This window comes from Vidua chalybeata, chromosome 1 (assembly GCF_026979565.1).
Source record: "Vidua chalybeata isolate OUT-0048 chromosome 1, bVidCha1 merged haplotype, whole genome shotgun sequence".
Taxonomy (NCBI): Eukaryota; Metazoa; Chordata; class Aves; order Passeriformes; family Viduidae; genus Vidua; species Vidua chalybeata.
In genome coordinates this window covers 121,643,110-121,666,590 of record NC_071530.1, presented here as the reverse complement: position 1 = coordinate 121,666,590, position 23,481 = coordinate 121,643,110, and the positions used below count along the sequence as shown (strand labels likewise).

Genomic DNA, 23,481 nt, shown 5'->3' with positions numbered 1-23,481 from the left:
AAATGCAAACTCCATATGGACAGGAAAGAGAGATTTCTGGCTGATGCTAATTAACTGGAATGTCCTGGCTAAATGCATGTGTGCCAGACCAGATAGTTTTATTTAAAAAGCCAATTACAATGAGCATTTTGCCTGATTAAAGTTACCAGCCATACCAGTTTGTGCCTTAAAGCATATGGAAGCTCACTCATTATTCTTAGTCATACAAGAGCCTGTTCATTTTCTGAATTTATTCTACATATGACTTCATTATCCTCACAGATCTGTTAACTAGGTTTCTTGCTATGCCATTTTTTCTCTACAATTTATTGCTTCTGTCCTCTTTCTGCGGAACTCTGGAGAAGCCAGAGCCTGTAGACATATCCTAATGCATTTCTGTTTCCAGTAATCAAAGAAAGAAGGTGCATTAAAAGAAAAGGTGCCAATTTCAAGCTTTATTCTTGTTCTCCCCTTTCTTTTTATAAGTCATGTCATACCAGTCTTCACAACATGACTTCCAGATTTATCACCTGTCTCACCAAGCCCTAGGTACAGATGCCCCCACCTTTCCTTCCACATTTTTCCTCTTGCCCAGGGTGAGGGCCATCCAGCTTGCTGGGAGTCTGCATCCATCCTGATGCACTGCCTAACACACCTGCTGGCTCAACCCACTCCTCAGTGTTCCTGCAATGCATCTGGGACAGGAGAGCATGCCTGGGAGAAGGCAAAGCAAAGTGAGTTTGCAGAGGCATAGCCTTAATTCTTCAGGATGCTTTCTCAGTCTCTCCAAGATACTTTTGAGTCACATAATCAAATTATTTGCTCTGGAAAAAATACGCCTTATTAGTTTTGAGCAAATTAACTTTTAAAACTAATAATAAAGAACCAGTTTCCTGTAGAGATAAAGCTGTTACAATCACTGTAATTTTCACAGACTTGCATAAGTAGTGAGCTAGTTAATTTGCATCCAGATGAAATTCGTGGTTGCTTAATAAAGGCTGCAGGATCTGACTATGGAACTAGTTAGAATCCTGGACTAACTTCAGTGCTGTCTCAGCTGTGTTGCTATCTTGAAGTAACTTTTCATATTCTAGCCTAGGTGTATGTATCTAATCTGGCACTATGGGAGCCTTAATTACAGGTATAGTCTGAGAGGGAGAGGTCAGTGCTTCCTTTCTCCTGTTAAAAATCGTTCATTTGCTCTGAAAAAGAACCATGCTTTCCAGGACACGGTTGGCCTGCTCCAGTGAATTTCTATATTGGTCTGTCATGGTGTCCAGCCAAGGACAAGATGAAGTAGGGTCTATCACATGGGAGTATTATCACAGTGTCAAAATTTCCATTATAAATCCTATTTATAACCGTGTCATAAATATTTCTTCCATGTTGAAATTCAGCTAACAAAGAACTGAGATCTTTCCTTACAGTGCTAATTTTCAGTTGAATATTGTGATCTGTTTTGAATGGATTTTATTATACTAGTGGAGATTTAAATTATGTTTAAAAGGTTAGGTTTCTCCTGTTACACTTTTAACATGTGATGTGGACCATTAGAGAAAAATAATCTTTGCAGCTGCATTCTGTGTTTGTCAAGGCCTCAGAAATAGATGGCTAATATACATGCCTTTTATTCCAAGAAAGTTTAAGACTTACTTAAAATTAGAGAGACCCTAGGGAGATACCGAAAAAAGAAAAGTCTTAATTCATATTATAGACCTGAATAATGTAGAGTAATGTTCAGTGTGATGTGGAAGACTATGTTGAGCATTTGGAGGAGATGAATATTTCTGCCTGTTAGTTCAGTAATAGTTTTTCATTCAGATCATTGTCTGAGCAGGAGTAAAACCTGGAGCTGAAACACAGCCAGCATGGAATTGGTGGTGAAATTAAACAGGATGAAAATTATAAAAGAAAAGTAGAGAGTCCAAGAACAGAATAATCAGAGGTTATTTTCCTTGAAAGTGTGGTTTAAAAATGAAAGAAAGATGCGGTTGAATTAAAAGGATAAATCATAGATGGTAACAGATGAGACTTGTTCCAGAAGAGGAGAATGGTCACCTGTGTCAGGCATAAGCAGGGTAAGAGTGGAGTACTGATACTGAAATATGACTAAGAAAATCCCAGAGGCTCCTCAAAAAGAATCAGATGAAGAGCAGGAAGTATTTTGGTAGTGGCAGTTGCCAAACTGAAGAGTACAGGATAGATTTGGAGGAGAGGAGCAATAAATGGATATTGCAAACTTAGAATTGAGAAGTGAAAACTTAGAGCACTAACGGGAAAGAGAAGAAATGACACTGTGTGAGGTCAGAATGGTAAGTGGCATGATGAGTGGGGTTTCTCTTAAAATGCAAAAGAGCAACAACATATTGGAAAGAAGCTAGATTTGGATGCAGAACTAAGCAGCTCACATTCCCTAGTTTTACCAGAATTAAATTGATTGTTGTATTTCTCCAGTTCTGCATTTGCAGTGCAGCAGTCACGCCAGGCTCTTATACTTTATAATTAATTTCAATGCTAGATACAAAAAATTAATTTTGCTGGAAATGTGGTACAGCTTAATGAGTACTGGTTTTGAAAAATACTGGATTAGCCCTCAACCCTCCAAGAAAATTCATAAAGCCATATATTTCAAAAGCAGTACATTTCAAGTCTCTTTATTTTACTCCTGTTCATAATTTCCAATGTATTTTCTAGAAACACAAGGCGATAAAGGAGACTTCTAAAAAAAATAGGTCTGACATCATATCATATAATCATGAATCCCTTAGAAATATCTGGAGTTTTAATTAAAGGTAGTAATGCATTTTTAGATCTGTAGAATCCGTGGAGACTAGATTGAAACTGTCTAGTTTTTTCCATGTTATTTTGCCTATCTATGTCTATGCCTATATATTCAAGAGTAATGTTGGTTGTTTGCTAAATGCATGTATTTACTGTCTTCCTGGTTTTGAGCCTTTTTGGAAGATATTCCACAGGCATAAGAAATGCTGACATCTACAACCCAAGCCCTGAGTGCATATCCAAAGCTCTGCCTTTTTCTGGAGTGGAAGAACAGAAGGCTGTTCTCAGAAAAAAACAGGCACTGTCTCTTTATGAAATAAGGATTTAAAAAGAGGCAAAGGTTAGAAGGGCTTTGGCAAAAAAATCACTTGTTTATTGAATTTACTGAAAAACAGTTCTTAAGACAGGCTGACAGCCTTGGCCAGTTGGACAGCAGACATGAACCTGCTCCTGTTGAGGTCAGTTGCCAAACTCCCATGGAGCAGAATGATAGCCATGCACTTGAAATGTGATAAGAGAAGTAAGAGAAGTAGCCAATACCCTTCCAGGCTGTATATACAGAAGCACGTCATGGAGAATGGTCCCTTCTCTGCATGATCCCAGTGACACTGAGTCTGAAATACTGTGGAGAACTTTGGGGATCATCATGTCAGAAAGATCTGGACACGCTGGGAGAAATGTAAAGAAGTGTGAATTCTACTGAGTAAAGACAGTTATTATGCCACATTAACAGTCACTCACTACATTTAAAATTCATCTTCTCAGAGAATATGAGATATATAATATGCAATGAGAATTGGATTGCAGCCTTTCACTTCTGCCCATCCTTTAGAAGCTAAAAAAAACCTTACTTTTGCAGTTAACAGCTGCCCTAGTGCAGTTCAGAAGAAGTAAAGTAGTCTCTAGGTTTTCTGTGAAAAAGCTAAAAATTTACCTTCTCAGTTATCGTCTGTTAAGCAGCCTGAAGGCTTAGAAGCATTCAAGTAGATTATAGTGTGTGTGTTATTTGGCTAGAATCATTCACATTAAATACAATGTCTGTATATTATCTACCCTGGAAAAATGAAGCCTGTCCTAGATACAGGAGTCATATGCATCACCATGTAATCTTGACAGATATTTTTTGAAGTTCTGTCAGTATTCATCAACAGAAAGGCAGGGTAAATAAAGCAAGCCATGATTAAGATTGCTGGTCATGAGCAATTTCTATGTCCATAAGCTGATGTGCCGGTGAGGTGTTAGAGATAGTTGTGCAGCACTCATAAGTGCTCTCTACCAGGTAAGATAAATTTGTTACATTTTTCTGATGATACTGAATCCAAAAGTATAAAGGCTTACACACTACTATGCAGATACAGTTAGGAAATGTTGCCCTGTTTTGGAAATACCACAGCTACTTCAGTCACCTGCTAAAGCAACTGCTTTAGCAACAGGAATGGAGCAGAGATTGGGTACATAGAATAAATTCATTGTTCTTGGTGCTGACTCCAGGCAGTTTTTGAAATTCATTAGTGTGTCTGCACTTTAATGATGCATTTATAAACCTTTAGAAGAAGAAAATCTTAATTTTAGGGATTCTTTTATGAATCCCTTCTTATGATTCTTTAGTTACTGGATAGTACAAAAATGCAAATTACAAAAACACTGTTTAGGTTCTGTATGCAGGTGTGTTAATGGTAGGGTAACTCAAATTAATTTCAGATTTGGATGAACTGACATGGAGAGAAGAGGCAGTCTGGTTTTTGTTCCAGTAGAAATTGCATTAATATCTGTTTCATCATCCTACTGCTAGACTCAAAAGTTTGTGATGTTACCTATGATGTGAATTGTTTGGCTGAAGTCCATTTCCTTTTCTGTTGTCATTGCTGTTGCTGGCAGCTCGGGTGTGCTTGAGTAGACATTTTGGTATTTTCCAAAAGCATTGTGAGATAACATGGTGTCATATGCTTTTCAACAAATACCTGTGTGAAATGCAGAGCCACTAGCACTAAAGTAGTCGGGTCACACCAAGAACTGTATTGTGCTGTGTAAATATCACAGCAGAGTAAACAGAGAGGCATAAAAACTAGCCTTGGGTTTGGCCAAAGTGTGTGTGTGTGTGTGTCTCTGTATGTGGGGCTAGTAAATATGTAACTCAAGGCTTTTGATCTCAGTCTAGTCTGTGTCAGGAAGCATTTGGTAAGGGTTTTGAGAAGGTTGTGTCACCTTCATTGACGTCAAAGTCAGGAAAATAAAACATTGGCAGATATTTTAAATATGGTAGATACATATTCCAGCAAAACTATGCAGAAGTTCAGGGTACTGCACAGAACTGTTTTCTGAGCAGGTATAAAGTAGCAACCTTGATACGCAAGAATTTATGTGTTTGGGGTTCTTCTGAACAAGACACTTAATAAACAATTTCTACCAGTGAATACTTTCTGTCGGTCCTTACCTTTACTTAGCAAGAAGGGAAGGTTGCATTTCCATTTGCTTTGAAGCCTGCTTGTATTCAGTGATGCTACCTTTTAAAGTTAGTCCTAGGTGGACTAGGACTCCTCAGGGAGACGTGTATTCTGACTTTTACATCGCTGAATAATGATGTGGCTTTGTCAGGTTGTGGCAGTAGTAAAATATCACCTTACATTCTATCTCTTTGTCATATGTTTCGGTCATGTTGGTAGTACATGGTTTCAAAGACAGCGGGTTGCCAGATCAAATCAGAACAATTCTAAACTAAACACATATAGGCATCAACCTCCATGACGCTCATGGATTTAGTAAGTAGCTGTTGGCACATGCTGGCTGCAGTCCTGCCTTCAGTCCAGCATGAGAAGGAGGACCACCAGCAATACTGCTTAAGGAAGCAGCAGTGCTAACAATAGATTGAGAAGCTCTGAAAGTGTAAGCTGGAGAAAACTTTGGCAAAGGGAAGATATCTTCAAAGAGGGAGGAGTAGGAAATGAAGATTTGCAATTAAGAGTGAATGTAGAAAGATTCTAAATAATAAACATTATATTGTGGAGTATTTTTTTGATTGTGCAAAAAAAGAAATTGACTCCTCTCCTTGTTTGCATTGTAGCTTGCTTTCCTAGGCCGCCACGATACTTCCATGCTGTTATATTAAGTCCAGGATAAAAAAAAAAAAAAAGGGGGGGGGGATTTTGAGGCAGCCAAATGGAATTTTAAAATTGATCCAGGAAAGATTTTTTTTATTCGCCCTTAGCTAAGGAAGCTGCTTAATAGCATTTAAAATGCTGATCATACCTCACCAAAATGCAGTTGCCATCAGAGGCTAAAAGTTAAATCAGCCATCCAGACTTGGATTTCTTCTACATCTCACAAGACAGTGTCAACAATGCTTCCATTTCAATTTTTTTTTCTCTTTTGTGACATGCTTTATTTTTAAGCCTTAGCTAAATGTGTTTTTTTTTATTCTCTAAACTATGTTAAAGAAAGCCCTTATTCCAGGTGGCATAACCAACTTCAGATGCAGCTGAAACAGGGCAGCCAGGCCTACATATGTGTTTTTGAATTAAGGAATTCTTAAATAACTTATCTGTGCATCATTAGGAGTCAGACATTTCTTATGTTGCTGCACATTGACCCAACCATGATGGAGCTGCACTATTCCATGCCCTATTGCTGCATCACTGCATCCACCAGAAGGGTACTGCAGACACCTGGAGTGATAACCTCTTAAAATACCATTAGGAAGACTTTTCTCTACCAGGAGGATGGTCAAACACTGAAACAGGCTTTTCTAGAGGGGTGACTGATGCCTCAGGCTTGTCAGTGTTCTAGAGGTATTTAGACAATGCCCTTAGTAACAGGCTTTAACTTTTGCTCAGCTCTGAATTAGTCAGTGACTTGGACAAGATGATTGTTCTAAGTCCCTTTTGACTGAAATGTCCTGTTCTATCCTACTCATACCTAAGTCAAGCAGAAGTGTTCTCTCAGAGCCCTATTGCTCTTTTAAGTACCTTGCCTTATATCCTTTAATTTCTCTGGCAATAATTTTTAATTTCCAGACCTATTCAGTCCCAGTTCCATCTACCAAACATTACTAAAACAATAACCATATCTCTGCTCCACTGAGTTCATCAACACATTTTGCACATGGCATTGCACAGCCCTCCATTCAGCTGGGCTGAATTCAAGCCAGCAGCCTAGCACTTAAGAGGTTTTTTTTGTTCCCTGTTACCAGTATAACAGTCAGGAAATTAAGAACAAAACAGAGGAAGTACTAATGATATTAATTATAGTTCTTTCCCCCTCCTTTCATATCTCACCAATGAAGAAATAATAATAAACCCTATCTTTCCAAAATTTACTGAATATAGTTATTTGCACTTCCATAATGACTCACTGAATCATTTCTTTTAAGAGATTGATAATTGATTTTATATTTCTTCACCTACAGTTACCATCCTGAGGATTTCTTTTATACTGGATATCCTATCCTGAAAAAGCCTAACATAAGGAAGAAAGATCTTATATTAATTGATCCTCTGATTGATCACTTGGCTTTTCAAAGTTTTATTAAGTTCATCAGAATAGCAAAGAAATCTTATTGTGAGAGCATACATATTGTTGCCGACAGTGACACATAAGAAAACCACCAAAAGATCAGAAGATAAACCAAATGGTTTTCACTGGCTTATTTGATGAACAGTATATATCAACCTGCAGTACCAACACTAAAGTATACATTTTCCTCTTTTAGTACAGTTCCTTTAAATACAAAAGTCTTAAGCTTTTGCCTCAACCGTATCATGCTCTGGATTTGTATTAGGGCATAATCTGCAGTAAGAAACTTATTTATCATTTATTATTTCCTTCTCTCTTTGAATTCAGATTTGGCTTTTTCAGCAAGAATGCATTTCTTGTAGGCAACAAACTTATGGCCAAAGTGCTGTGTAGAGTTTTGATTACTCGGGAGACTTACACTCCATTCCTAGTTTTGACAAAGGCTTTTTCAGCATCTTTAGTTTTGTCAAAGATTTAGCAGAGCTTTTAGCCTGTGTAGTACTTTACTCACAGCTGAGCACTAAATTCAGAAAGGTTATTCAGATGAAACATGTGCTTTGAATCATTATTTCCTTTTGGGTTAGCTCCCCCATCACTAAAATGGGCTAGTGGTATAAGCTTTAGTTTTGCGCTCATAGATTGGGAACTTTTCATATCAGGAATTCTCTCCTTTTTTTGTAGAAATGTTGAGTAGTTCAGTAAAAAGAGGCCTCTAATCTTGGAAGGTTTGCATATAGACTGCAGTGTCCTGGTTGAGCAAGTATCTTTGATTGTGTCACCATTAGCCCACAGACAGTTGTTAAACATTACAGTGAAAATGGAGCATCCTTCCACTAACAGTTCATACATGTAAACAAAATTAGAAAGTGAAGTAGGTGATTCACATTTGGAATTTATCAATAAGCACAACATGAATTTTCTCATAAGGATGAAATTACAATATTGTTTCTTATTTGGATTGCTCTTTATATCCCTGTCTATTTGTTAACTCTCTATGTAGAACTAAAGATAGGTTACATCACATAACGTGTACTTTAGTTTAAAAAGCAGAAATAAGCATCTGTTTATCTAATAAGAACTTCTGACATACTTTGAAATTGAATCACATCACTCAGCATCAATAGTACTTTAAATAGTATGTTCTTAAAATATTATGTTTTGGAGCCTGCATTAGTAGCATTACAGTCTTTTTTTGCTTTCAGTAGACAAAAAACAATTGTAATATGAAATGCTTATTTTTCCTGAATTGTAAGAACAGTAAGATGTTTATAAAACCACTGATGCAATTGCATGTATGCCTTTTCCCTCACTATCCTAGATGTATTCTGCCATCCCTCTCAAGCTTCGGATTTCATTCTGATCTCATGAGGCACGAGGTCTCTTCTTAGCCTTCTTGGGAAACAGTGGCTGCATTTACAGTGTCCTGCAAGATGACATTTTCAGATGCTCCTTGAGCCACAATCCTGCAATAGCCCTATGCTGCCAATACGTGTGCCTCACTAGGCCACGGGGGAAAGCATGTGGCTGTCACCTGTTTAAAAATGCTGTGGCAGAACCAGGGCATCCTTCTCTTCTCATTTAAAGGGCTGGCTGTGTTGTCACATCACTTACTGGAGCCCTTCCAGGAGGAAGGACATATTACATAAGAAATTCACAAGAAATTCTAGATTTAGAGCAAGCATGAGTGCATCTTCAACCACAGCAAAGCTTCCTTCACCCCACAGCCATCACTGAAATGCTGTTCAAGCTGACCATCAGGCTGTGTGAGACTCTGTTCATACTTTGCACACGTCCACACAGTCCTTTGGCTTTCAGAGGCTATTCTCCCCAAATGCTGGCTAACTCACACTTCAATGGTGCCATCCAGTTGCTGGCATCACAACAGGTGTGTGAGCCAAAACCACCCTGTGGGTGACCTTGATCGAGTAAAGGTGGGTGCATCAATTTTGGTCCAGTGGTAGCACAGCCAGCGTGTGACCATAAGAAAACACACAGGTTCATCTTACCTTTACTTGGTTAGATAACATTTCTTGGTTCTGCTTTCCAGACCAGGTTCTCTTCAGGCACTAGATCTACTGCTTGCTTGAACTACAAACTGAAGAACCAGAGTGCCGTGTTTATTTCCTGTCAGATAATCCCACTTTACCCTCAAATTCTATTCTGTTGCTCATTAAGATCAGCCAGCTAAGAAATGTTACAGGAAAGGATGTTAGTGACTCTCCTTGCAAATTCCCTTGGCCCTTGTTTCTTTAAACTTGTGCTGTAGATTGCTCTTATGATGAGTAACTCCCTTACCCATGTCTGTAGAGTCATGTCTTTGCAAAGGGGACAAGGTAAATCCTGACAGCTCTTAGTCTTTAGAAGGGAGTGGGAGCTGAGTTCTTGCTGCTTGGTTTGGACAGGTGCACAATCCAATTGTATTGGATACAGTGAACAGACATTTAAAAAGGATTTGGACAATCTCCAAAGCGAACTTCAGCAAAGGGCCAAGAATTTCAGTGTTGGCAAGACTTGCCTGACAAGACTGGAGGCAAGGGATATATCTCTAATATCCATATGTGATGTTCTGGGGGTGGGAGGGAGGGCTGCTGTGCTGTGTTAAGGCAATGGCTGAACATCTGGTCAGACACCCTCAGATGTTACATGGATGCAGCATTCTCTGGTGAGAGCTCAGTGTCACGTAGCACCAAATATTGCCAATTAGCCAGTGAAAGTGTGGCATTGTTAGCCTGTTGAAACTTAACTTCTTTGGGAAACTCCAGATTATATTTTTGTTTTGCTTTTTAAGTTTTTTACTTTTTACTCCACAAGTCTCTTGGGGAGACATGGGCAGCTGAGACCATGGGTTTCCTTCTATTTTCACAAATTCCAGCAGCTTGGAGGTCTCTTGATGAGGGGGATTTTCTCTGGCCACCTTTGGGAGGCTTTTAGTTGATTGCAGGAAAGGATGGAGAGGGATGGCATTTCTGAGGTCATTTCTGATGTCATTTTCTGATATTTTCCTTATGGAAGTGTCTTCAGTTTGTCAAATGCTGTCAGATATTAGTAAAAGTCAGATCTTTACATACATGAGGCAGTGCAGAGTATGTCACAGTGAATTTTCAGAACTTAGGCAGTGTTGTAAGACTGAAGATATAGTGTTCTAATTGGATGTTTTAACCAGAGCAGTCATAAAGAGCAAGCTAATGTGAATATGGATCTGTCCATAATAACTAATCATTGCAATTTGACAGCTCCGTGGCTTGGGCTTAAAGATTAGTCAGAACTCTTTTAGCTATCTTTTTCTCTTTACACCCCTAATTATATCTAATGTGAAAAGAAAGTTTATGCATGTTAAACCCCTCAGCATTTCCTTATGTACCTCAGCAAAGATGGAAGGAAATCCCCAACACGATGGAGAATTTTTTGAATGGTGATCATACCTGTAACTTTATATATGGAAACTCTTAATTTGCGTTGTGCTGCCTTTCCCTTTCACCGGGAAGATTATAAAAAGCTGTGAATCAAGCCTCTAGTTCTCTCCCTCTGTGCAGGCTTAACTCCTCAAAACTTCCTCCTCAAATGTCATTTGAGAACAAATCCTGGCTTGTCTATGTCTAGCCTTCTTTCTTAACAGCTCCCTATTTCCACCCCTGGTTTTCAGAGATGCCAAAAATGTTTCCTGCTCAAAGGACCTTGCATGCCGAGTAATTCTTCTTCTCAGCAATGCTTACTTACCAGATGACTCAGTAACTTCCAAAAGCTTCATGCTGCTCTTCCTTCCTCTCATCTTCGCACTGCGTCGATATGCATATGCTTCTGGCGTCTGTAAAAACACTGTATCTGCCTGGCACACTTAGGGCCTCCTCTAAACTCAAAAGCAGAAAAATATGTGCAGACATTCTTCCCTGGGTGCAGAACTTCTCTGTGACTTAAAGCACAGATAAGCCTCACTTAGAGAAGGGTAAAGAAATCAAAGGAAAGTTGTGGTGCTAGCAAGGATAGAAGTGAAGAAACAGTTGAAATGTGTTTTTCAGAAGCTATTTTTGAAAATACAGGAAGATTGTTGGCAGTTCTTTGTTCACAAAGCTCCCCAACTTCTGACTTAGGGAAACTGATCCTGAAATCTGAAATGTGACCTCTAGGGAGTAAAGCAGAAAACATTGCCTACAATGCATACAGATTTACAGCAAATTTGTTTCTTCAGCAGTGTTTGCTCAAGTCTTACCATTAAACAATTAAATCTGAGAACCAAAACTTGGAGCAGAGCATGTCAAGCAGTTTCTGTTTATGTTAGCAGCTGTACAGACATGCACTTTTGAAGAGTCCTAGTAGTGAATGTACATATGGGTGTTTAGCTAGAATCTGGGGAGAGGATGTTCTTCACACTTGCTGCTCTGTAAGTATTTTCCTGATGTATGTAAAAGAATTTGTATTCCTGCCTTCTAAGCAGGAATTGTATTAGTGACTAGAGTGGTTAACCTGGCTGTTCATATGGGAGTGATTGGTTCTGGAAGACAAAGCCAGCATGTGAGAGTTCAAGGCACTTATATGTTTATATAAGACAAACTGACCTTCACCCAAAGGGGAAGTTTTTCTTGTAGCTTATAAGAACAGAAGAGACATTTCATTCTCATGGTTAACTATCTACATATCAAAGAGGTACTCTGATCATGAGAAGTTAAATCAGTGAGGATAATGAAACAAAACATCCCTCAAAACTTGCCTCTCAGAAAAGGAATGGTAGGTGGTGTAAGCTTAGTCAATCTTCAGCCACTCAGACTTCACTCAGGAGCGATTTACATACCGTGACCCTTTGAAAAGGTGAAGATGTAGAGTGACTGAGCCAAGTTAGTAAGTAGTTCCAAGAATTACCAAAAAAACTATAGTAACTCCTGTGCCTGAGCAATTTGGAGTAAATCACTGTGGATGTCAATGAACTGTTGGTAACATATACCCCTGCCTGCATTTTAGCAAGGCAGTGCAGTCTGACATTCCAGTCCAATAGTTTTACTGTGAACTTTGTTTTGATCTTATTTGTATTTCTGTTACACTATTTTTCAGGCCCTGATTATATCAAACAAAAATTACAAGAAGGAATGGATGCAAAAGAAAAATCTGAAGAAAAAGGTCAGGAGAAACCACCCACTCCAACAGAGTCACCTCACTTTTATCGGAAAGGTACTACACCCCCTCGAACCCCAGAAGCAAGCCCAAGAAATAGTCCTCCTCTTTCTTCTGAGACTTCTCCTTCAAAACAACTGAAAAGGCAAAGCTCTGCTTCTGGGGCAAGACTCAGTCAAGAAAAAAAGCTTTTAGCCACTGAGAATATAACACCCACAACAAACAAGCCTTTATATTCAAAAGCACCAGTGAAGGAGGAAGCAGCTGGGAAACACCAGCCGAAGTTCTCAGCCCAGCACAATGCCAGCAGCACAGAGAATGGGGAGCTGCATGGTCACTACCATGGCTATTATGTAAAAATGAATCCAACAGCACTTCCACAGGAGCTCAGGGAAGAAGATGAATATGCCAACCCTTCACCATCAACACTTGCACGGATACCACCCTCTCAGAAGCCAAGTCCTGCTAGATCTGGGGGTAAGCCAGATGCCAAAGAAAACAAGCCTGACATAAAAATAAAGAAACCAGAATTTGCTGCACCAAAGAACCCAGCTAATAATGAGTCACATTCAGCAATGGAGAAAGAAGTAGGAAACAGCTCGGTAAGTACTACAAGAAACACTTTCAATTTCACTGCCACTGTGCCTCCGAATGCTGAGCTTTGCAATCTAAGAACTGTCAAATCTTCATCTGAATACAGTCTGCTATCTAAAACCCACTTTACCTGGAGTGAGGAAGAAATATTCCAGTCTGGAATGAGCAAAGGAGTTCTAAAACTGCCCTTTCAGATCAGTGTGAATCTTAATTTCATTATTATTTAAAAATAATAAAATTATCAATAGCTATGCAGAAAAGGAGTGATGAGTAGTAGCATTTCTATTTCCTATTAGAAGAAGATGCCAGGGTATGAAATTCAGAATCTCTGATGATGTTTCTGTGATTTTTGGGCCAAGAGAAACTCAGGAAAGCATTAGTTTTGCATACTAAAGTTAACCTTTAGTGAATGAAGAGTTCTAGATAATAGTCATAATGTTTCTCTTTTATAAATATTGTTTCTTTGAGTCATTTTTGGTGGTACTCTACAAAACAGTGTGTCATTATTGATGGGATAAACAGAATGACCCATTTAAAGAGATCCAGATAGCCTAGTACTGATTGCATGCAAAACACTTGAATAATTGGCATCAGACTTCATTAATAATAAATTTAGAAATAAAGAGGGGGAGTAATTCCCGACCAGCATGAATTGTAAGTGGTCTTGTCAAACAAGTTTGACATCTTCAGGTGTGGCAGAAGAATCATCATCTCAATCAAGAAGGTAACTTGATTTGCTTTTACATGGTCATGTATTCTGACAAGGAAACCAGAGTAACTTTTAGCAAAGGCTAAAAGTCACATTGAAAGAATTTTTTTTAACTGACTGATGGTTCTCAAAAAGTAATTAGAAAACCATCTCTTATTTGATATTATTCTGGTGAGGTCATTCTTACATTAATTCTGTTACTCTAATCACATTTTTGTTAATGACATACAAGAGGGCATGAGAATATTGTCCATGAAGTTTATAGAAGACACAGAGACCAAGAGAGTGGTCTATAATGAAGGCAAATACAAGCTCATGCAAATCAACTGCTAAGAAGGCTGAAAGTATAATTATCCATGGCAGCACAGCAAAATATAATATTGTATATGAAAGACAATTTATAGAGCCTGGCAATGCAGGATCAGAACTGGAAAAGGTTGGTGGATCAGGAGCAAGAGGGGCAACTGAACGTGAGCTCCCAGTCTGCTGCTGTTGTTCAGAGATGTTAATATAATCCTTAGATTTATCAACAGAAAAGATTAAGCAAGAGTACATGGGAGTCTGTTCTATCTGCTTTTGGCACAGGTGCAACCACTTCTGGGATAAAATAGTGTCTGTAAATCGGGGATTTAAAATGAGAAAAGAACCTTGAGGGGAAGTCACACAAAGAGCTGCAAGAATGATTAAAACATATCTTACAAAGAAAGATTCAAGGTACAAAAACCCCTGACATACTAAATCACTTTCTGTAAGTGTGTTTTATAAAACAGTTTCCCAGGTTAATGAGCAAATGTGTCAGAAGATCCAACAGCTAGAAGGATTAAGATAAAAGTCTTTATTTTAAGTTGATTTTAATGATCTTGATTAAATGTGCCATCAGTTTTCAGATGCCAGGGTTTTGGAGCCATCACTGAGCAGTTTGATAATGAGCATTTTGCCAAGATGATATTCTCTGGGTCTGCTGAAAGCTTTTGTTCTGTTTTGTGCGGATCAAAGTAGATGTTCACAGAAGTTTTGTAATCTGCAAATCTGTATTACAGCTGATATCAGCCCTTTAACCTTTCAAATCTCACAGATATTACTCCTATGTAGGGTAACACAAAGCTGACAGGCTTGTAAATGTTGAGTGAGCATGTACAAAGTTTAGGCTGAATTAGAATTGGTTTTTAGCTCTGGTGAAAATAAGTCACTAGAAATAGTCCTTATTTTTCCTTCATTCCAAATAATATTTTGGAGCTGAGGGAGTCTTCATCTTCACAAGTAAGCTACCTGAACAGCAGTTTATTGACCTCCTAGAATAATCAGGATAAGTACCATGAATCTACGGCCTGTTATCACAAAAGGTGTAAAAATGATGAGATATTTTGCATTAGCTACTGTTTGTTCACTGATTTCTTTCCAGTGATATATGAGAACTCTAAGTCACTCTACTTCATTTGGAGCATCCTAATTGCATTATTCTTACTACCAGCATTCCAATATGGAAGGAAGGTAGATTTTAGGAATTCATTTTTATTGTAACAGTATCTTAAGATGTATGTAGATGTATGTGGGTGTTTTTCTATATGTGTTTGTAAATTTGCCCTTATACACTAAATTTCCTACATGCTTATTTCTTCAGATTGCTGGCAGTAAAAATTCTGAACTGATTAAAGCAAAAAAGAGTAGCCTATTGGCCTAGCAGTCTGAGGGAGAAACAGGACAGAAGGACTATTAACTTTGCTGGAGACTTTTAATTTTCAGTATCACCTTTCAGCTTCAGAAAAACAGCAGCTTGTTCTGCAGTGCTCCTGGACTGAGCTTAACAGTGTGTTGGAAGTAAGCAGTGACTAAGTTAAGAGAGCACAGTTACTGAGGAGAACATGGAGTCATAGAATAGTTTGGGTTGGAAGGGACCTTAAAAGATCATCTAGTTTCAACTCTCCTGCCATGGGCAGGGACACCGTCCACTAGACCAGGGTGCTCAGAGCCCCATCCAGCCTAGTCTTGAACATTTTCAGGGATAAGGCATCCACAGCTCCTCTGGGCAACCTGTGCCAGTGCCACACCACTTCTGTCACAGTAAAGAATTTCTTCATAATATTTAATCTAATTTAATATTTTCTAGTTTAAATCCATTCTGCCTTTTCCTAGTTAATGTACTTCTCCTTATCCCAGATGCTTCTGAATGTTGAGAGGCATCAGAATTCTGGAGTTGCATTGGGGAATGATTTTATTTCAGTAAGAAGCTGCAATTGCTTTTTAGTCATTCCGACAAATGATTTTTGTATGCTTTGAAAGTAAGTCTGCCTTAGAACCTCCATAGAATTTCTAAAATGTATTTATTAAGAAATATAAAGAGAAAAGAACTCTCATGAAAAGAGAATGATAAAACATGGTTTTGGAATGCAAAAAAGTGAATCTATTAACATTTATTGAGCACTTTTGTTAGATTATCTGAAAGTGCTGTATAAAATTGTGCTGTGCTTTTTTCAGGTTTCCAGTGATAACTTAGAGCACAGATACAGAAGGGAAGGTTTTCAATTCTTCCTTCTACATGTCTAAATCAGAGCCATTTCTCATACCTGAATGAAACATCAGCTTTAATTTTGATTAAGAACTTCAAACAACTTCATCTGCAGCAAAGCTTGTAGCAGCTTGTTTTAGTTATCAAATTAATGTTTCATATTTTCTGTGAATGTTACATCCTTAATAATGTCTTTGTGTATCATCTGTGCAATAAGTTAGTTATAGAAAAGTCTTGATTCTTAGATATCCCCATTTCTGGAATTATACTTGAAAAATACCAGCACTTACTTCTTATGCCACACATATAAGTGTGTTTCTCTGTGTACTTACTCCCTAATGTTCAAAAATCAAAGTTTGAAATTATTCCAGAACTCACAAGAGTCACAGTTTTATCAAGGTAAAATGCTGCATAAAGCACAGTGACAAAGTCACCTGTCATTTCTGAGAGATAAATCACGCCTCTTTCAGTGAGAATGAGGCTCCTTCACATTGCCTTACATTTACCACAGTGTGAAGTGTTCACAGAGACCCTTGACCACAAACCAGTACTGTTGTTTCTAACCAGTCATTAGCAGCCTCCAGCCTCAGTTTCAGCTTACATGCTGCTGTCCTACCTTGAATATCAGCTGATAGGAGATTCTCTTGGATTTGAGTGAAAAATAGGAATTTCACAAAACACTATTGTAGTGTACATTCATGAATACACTTTTTATTTTGCCTGATACGTGTCCGTGTGCTATCCTAAGACAAATAACAAGCCTGAGCTCAAGTGTTTTACTAAAGTGTATTTTTTTTCATTTGACAGGTAAAGTTTTTTAAACACGCAGTGTTTAGCCTGCTTTTTACCTGAATATTAACCAATGATTCTACTCCCATCTTTTTGTTCAATTCTCATCTTTTTGTTCACCTAACATCCATTTAGTAAGGGCTGTAAATACAATGATGTTTGAAAAATAGATCAGTATTTGTCTAATCCTAAAAAAAAAACCTCTGAGCAAGAATTTTAGGCTAAATTTAATGGACATTCCTAATGCAATGGTATTACAAGCCTAGTCTTATTTCCTGGCATTACATTTTAGGAAAAAAACTTTCTTTCTTCCCCAAATGGAAACTAATCATATGGTTGTATTTTGAACTACAGAAATGTCTAACTTACAAGAAGCTGAAATTCAAGCAGGACTGAAGGTTTTCTACTACAGCTTCTGTAGTGCACCTGTTCTAGTCACTCTAGGACTGTTCAAACTAATTTTGGCTTTTGCTATTTTAAGTCCTTGCAGAACACTAAAGTCTTACTTGTGGTATTTGTCTTAAAGCATTAAATGCTTATTTCATAGGTGTCTACGAAACAGGTGGTAGTTCATTGCATAATAACTGTGTGCTTCATAAATGTTGTTTGATTATTTTTTAGTGTATCAGGAAATCCTACTTTGGGCTGAAAGGTATAGTTATCAGAAGGTAAAACACAATGCACATAGCAGGCTAAAGAATATGAGCTTTACTTCTTTGTATAAAGAGATGTCTTTATGATATTTCATTATCATAAAGAGATAACACATTTTTCTATCATCTTTCATGTGAACTCAACAACCCAGTTCTTAAGGTGTTGCTTGCTTCTGTTTTGTAGATGAGACTTGTTGATTCAGAGCATAGCCCCTGAGGTTTTTAGCCTAATTTATCTAATTTTATTGTGGTGAGATTATTATACCTAACCTGACTGACAGATGCATCAAAAGAGAAATCACCTTCCCCTCCAACAAGCTTAATTGGAGCCTGAGACTGTGCACTAATAATACCAAGAGACTGCCATTAGAGCTGCAGTCCCAATTTGGCAATCAGCAAAAATCTGTCTTGCAGCTACCAGGATGCTGTTCCACGATGTATTTCAGGTAATTAACAAGTTCTTGGCTCCTGTGAAGACAATGTAGGTTCCAATTTTTTTAAGTTGCAATAAATAAATGTTATTTTCATAGATGTTATTTTCAAATATTCAAAGTCCTAGATGGCCAAATCCCAAAAAATATTAATGGTACTTGGCAATGATCTTCACAGTTCCTTGCAATTCCTGGTGCAGTATAACTAAAATCTTCAGGTGGGATTCCAGCCTCTAAAGGAACCATTGACCTGATTTGAATCACATGGTCAATCCCTATTAGAATCATAGAATTATGGAACCATAGAGTGTTTGGGTTGGAAGGGACATTTAAAGACCATCTGCTTCCAACCCCTGTGCCATGGGCAGAGACATCTTCCACTAGACCAGGTTGCTCAAAACCCCATCCAACACTTCCAGTCATGGGGCAACCACAGCTTTTTGGGCAACCTGTTCCAGTGCCTAACACCAGAAAGAAATATGATGAACCCACATCTTAGTGGAAGTGAATAGTGAAATCAAATCACACTTCTGTAGAGAGCAAGGCTGCTCACAGTGCTGTGGTAACCATGTCTGGAGCTGTGCTTTCTTTTTATGCCTGTTCTCTGCCCCCGAGTGTCTCGTATGCTTTGGCACAGGGTGAGTCACTTCCACTAAGGAGGAAGGAACATGGTTCCACTTCTGTTCTGTGACCTGATGGTTGAAACATACCACTGGTAAGTGGGAGCTTGTTATTCAACATCACTTTGACTAAGGTGTCATTAAACCTGGTCTTCAGTTTCCTAGTGAATATTTTAGACATTCCACCATTAAGCAAAATGTGGGTGCTACTGCCAATACTGTTACCCCTATGGCATAATTTTATTGGCATTCTGATAATCTCAATCACTGTTTGAACTTGAACACGTACTTCTCAGCATGTGAACAGAAGATGCCTCTGAGTTGGTGCAAAGGGAGCTTGATGGCTGTTATGGGTAGAGTTGCTGATGAGGTTTAGAGCTTTAAGCAGTACCTGACATAACATATTTTGTGGCTTACTCTACATCTGGCCTGCCATCTGAACTACTGTGTAAAGGTGTGTTCTGACAGAAGGTGTTCAGTGAGACTGTTTCAGGAGTCCATGTGATATAATAATGACACAAGTACTTTTCCACAGCTTCCCAGTTACACTGTTGCAGCAAATTACTAATAGCAAGTTCTTACACCTTAGCTTTCCAGAAATTTGATAGCTGATGTTAGCATTATGTTGTCATGAAGGATAATTAACTTCTCCAAGGCATGCCTCATGTGATAAGTGAAAATACTGTATCATTTCTCATTCAATGTATACCTTCTTATGCAAGCTAGTGGTTCTTGTGTAGCTCACAAGATAATTTTCTGCACAGGTTTTCTAGTGGGCTTCATGATTTGTGATTTAGGAAAGTATTGTCTAAATGAAGTTTCTCTATTTCTGCTTACAGTGCAACTGTAAAATAAAAAGAGTATTAAAATCTTTGTAAAATGATGTTGTAATAAACCAGATATGTTAAAGGCGGAAGAGAATTGAGAATTTTCATCTGTTGGGACATACTTTCAAATTGATCATTAAAAAGCATCCATTTAAAAAATATTAAAATATCCAAAATTGCTAAAAATAATTAAAAACTGTTCTCTGGCTTCATAGAAATACTAAAATTTTGTAATTATTTACATTTTCTAACCAATTTTAGCTCTAGCTAGGAATGGAAGGAATGGAATTTTTTTACTTTTCACTTCTTGAGTACATAGGTCTTTAAAATAAGTGTCTGAGTAAATCAAAAGTTTAATTTTGCAGCTGTAAAATGCATTTTAATCTGTAATTGAAACAGGTTTGTTAGTGCAATGGTAAGTAATTTTTTTTTTCTATTTGGGTTATCAAAAAAGTGTATTCTTTTCATAAAGCATCTTTATTATGTCTGTTTTGAAATGGGTTGGAACTGGAAAAGGAGCCATGTGTAAGGATGAAGAGCAGCACCCTGGCTTCCCTAAAGTAGTTCACATTCTTTCTTTTGCTTTATTTTAAGCTGACATTATTTTTGTGTTGATGGCTTTGTTTTCATTTGTTGATGCAGTTGTGTTTGTCAGGTGGCTTCATCTCAGTGTGATTAGGAACACAGAAGTAATGTACTCTTACCTGTGTTTATCCAGCTCATTTTCACACAGATGATATTTATCTCACCTGAATGTCAAGGGAAGTGACTGTGTTTCAGCAGCAGGGTCTGTTTCCTTCAGAGCAAGGTCAAAGCCTGTAGAAATTGTGAAGTTGGGTCTTGTTCATTGCTGTGCCTATGTGGAAGGTTGCATTAATTCTAATATCTTTATTTTATTTTCAGGGCCCTAACTCAGTCATGATCGCCCTGGTAATGCTGTTGAATATTGGTTTAGCCATTCTTTTTGTCCATTTTCTAACTTGATTGGAATTAGGAAAGGTAAGAAAAGTCTCGCTTTCATATAAAATCGCCATATCCACCCCACCTTAAATAATAAAGATTTAATTTCTTCACATACTTTTAATGTTCCCCACTTTAATTTTAGCTATGCCTGAATGTGATTCAACATAGTTATTTAATATTGTAACTGTTTTGACCCTTCAGTGAAGTCATGACAACTAGTGGTGTTAGCCCACAGTTCTCTGCAGTTGTGTCATCAGCCTTTTAAATGGCACCTGTCATACTCAGACACAGGGAAGGAGGCTTGGAATTAGGATGGGACGCAAGAGAGATGAAACTTGGAAAATTCAGCCAGGGGCCCAGATCAGTTTCTCTGCTGGTGGCTCGTGGCTTTGGGGTCCTCTGAAAGCTGAAGCAAGCAGCCATGTTGGAAAACAAACAAAATAATCTGCTGAAGCAGCCCTGCCAGTGAAGCGCGTTGGCTTGTCCATCTGTTCCAGCAGAGTGTGACTAAACTGGAAATGTACGGAGCTGCACTTTTTGTTGATGGAAGTTAACAGCTGCCTTACTATTTTACCGTCTGATGTTTTTAGTGGGGAGATGGGAAAACGACTGCCAGAGGAATGTGGTCAGAGGATTCTGTTGCTGTGGAAGTGATTCCAGCGTTCACTCCTATCTCATTAGAAGAAATAGTTAGCAACATCAGTCACCAGTCTTATTCCATTACCTGCTGCTTTTAACATCTCCTGCAGTGTTCTGGGAGATCGAATTTCATTTGCCTGTGCATGATTCTGTTCATTTGTTGTTTATGAAATTTGATGTATAGCCATAAGTAGTGTTTAGTCCAGCCTGGAGAAAGCTACCAGTTCTGCCTAGCAGCGGAAGCTGAAAATAAAATATATTTACCTAGTCCAGGGATAAAATTCTTAAATTCATTTTCGTAAACCTGAAGAGTCATTTTGCATGAAGGTTCAGTAAATAATACACCATTACTTCAAAACTTAAAGATACTGCTGTGTTCCTTAAAATGCTCAAATATTTATGCCGATACCAAGCAAAATCTTTCATAATGAAAAAAAAAAAAGAGAATCTTACATTGGTACAAGCACATTCTAAACAGGAAATAGAATATCAAAGTAACCCAAGAGACGTGAGATACAGGGTTTGCATGTTGACTTTTTCTTTCTTTTTTTCCTAATTTTGGTGCTTGGTAATTAGTGATTTGAATTATTATGTTGCAACACTGAGGTATTTTGACAACAGTTAAAATAAAGTCTTGTCTGGGTGCACATTAATGCCAATGACAGTTAGCTAATGCTCATAATAAATCATAACTTTAAAATGCTATATTTGTGTTGAATACATTCAGGTAGAGCATTTTAAAATGTTGAGTGATTGTTTAGCAATTTGATGCCTTCACTGTCTTTAAAGTCCATTTATAATTTTACCTCAGCATTAAAAAAGCCTCAAATTTTTCATTTGGAAAGTTTGTCTTAAGTAGTTTCATAGCCCTTTGTTCAAACAACGTGATCACGTTTCTTTTTATGTGCCATTATACTGTAATTATTGTACCCTATATTAATGAAACGCATGCTTATTTATTGAAGATATGTGGTGTGATCATTTGGCAAGCAAACATTTTAATTTAAAGCTGCAAAAAGCAAAGGGCTTGTATTACAGTTTATTTTATCTCTATTAGAGAATCTTTCATACAGTATAGTTTTTGAACCTGTTTGTAAACTTTTTAAGTTTTTGCATGGTTTAATGGGCAACATTCTTACAAAATACATTAGCTATTTTTTGATGCAGCGTAGTAAAGTACCGTTGGTATGGACTGAATGTTGTGCAGCGAAGCAGCTCCGAGCAGGGCAGTAACACCATGGTGTTTTTTACAGAAGTATGTTGAGAATCCTGTGTTTTGGCCAGTGTGGATAAAGAAGAAAGCAGAAAGAGAGCAAATGAAAATAAAACTTGTATATTTATTTTTAAAGAAAATAAAACAACAAAGTTTAAATTGTGTTTTAAATTTAGGAAAGTAATTTTTAAATAAGAACAAAATTTTAAAAGTTACTGTGTAAGCCTTGAATTAATGGATGAAATGTTCCATCCCACTGTTAAATCACCCCCTGTCTCCTTATGTGGAGAGGTAATTTTGTAACTGACATATTTAATTCCTATTAAATGTTTATTTAAAATACTTTATGCTCTGGAAATAATGGGTAACAAAGCTTATGAAAAATGTTTATAAATTTAAGTAAGCATGTTAGTACCATTTATAAATATGTATGATTTATAAGCTTTTTTAAAACAAAGCTCAAACAAATTGTTGGTATTTTTCTAAAACGTGCACAGTTGTATTTTACATGAAAGGCTATTTATAATTGGTTGTTATACTGTACACTACATTTTGGACAGTATAATGAAGCTTGCCAATGTACTTAAAAATGTCATTTTGTCTATTTAAAGTTTCTTGCTGTCAAAGAATGAACTCTTTATCTATGAGTTTCTCTATTTATAATTCTTGACCCAAAATGTACAATGCACAGTTTTCACAACTGTATTTGCTCTAATAAAAATAAGTTGGTTATTAATAGAGTTTCAGACTACTTTTTCCTGTTTAGAAATTACTTTGTTCACTCTTTGGAAGCAATTTTTTCTAACTAATCAAATAAACAGGAGTGAAGCAGGAAAATGGGTGAAATTCTAGTCCCTTTGATATAATTGTGAGTTACTGTTTTCAGCAAAAGTGATTCTGAGAAACAATTAAAAATAAATAAAAAAAGGTCAAGCTTCCCTTTGTGTTTTCTTTTATCTTCCAATACAGGATTTTGTGTCGTTATAAGTGTATTATCTTAAATACACTCCCACTGCAAGGTGGTTTGATCAATTTTGTTTAAATTTGTGAGTGACTGGTCCATTAACAGCTGCTGTTGTAGGAGAATTATTTTTTTGGGGGCCTCACTGCTCCTCGGGATCTTCATAGGTTCAAAATTAACATGAAGTTTGTGAGCCAAAATTTG

At 37.5% G+C, this 23,481-nt stretch overlaps 1 protein-coding gene across 3 annotated transcripts in view; it reads left to right on the top strand.

The window, feature by feature from the left end:
• The window catches only part of JPH1 (junctophilin 1), an 82,619-nt gene extending 59,365 nt beyond the window's left edge, over positions 1-23,254 (top strand). Inside the window, exons 4-6 of one of the 3 annotated variants that reach the window (XM_053951776.1) lie at positions 12,313-12,974; positions 20,405-20,500; positions 22,357-23,254. In XM_053951776.1, coding sequence (XP_053807751.1) covers positions 12,313-12,974; positions 20,405-20,485 — 743 coding nt within the window. In that variant the 3' untranslated portion in view covers positions 20,486-20,500; positions 22,357-23,254. Of the gene's footprint in view, positions 1-12,312; positions 12,975-20,404; positions 20,501-20,665 lie in introns of all 3 variants that reach the window. The other 2 variants (XM_053951783.1, XM_053951767.1) reach the window with 2 other exon arrangements.
• Positions 23,255-23,481: the final 227 nt, after the last annotated feature.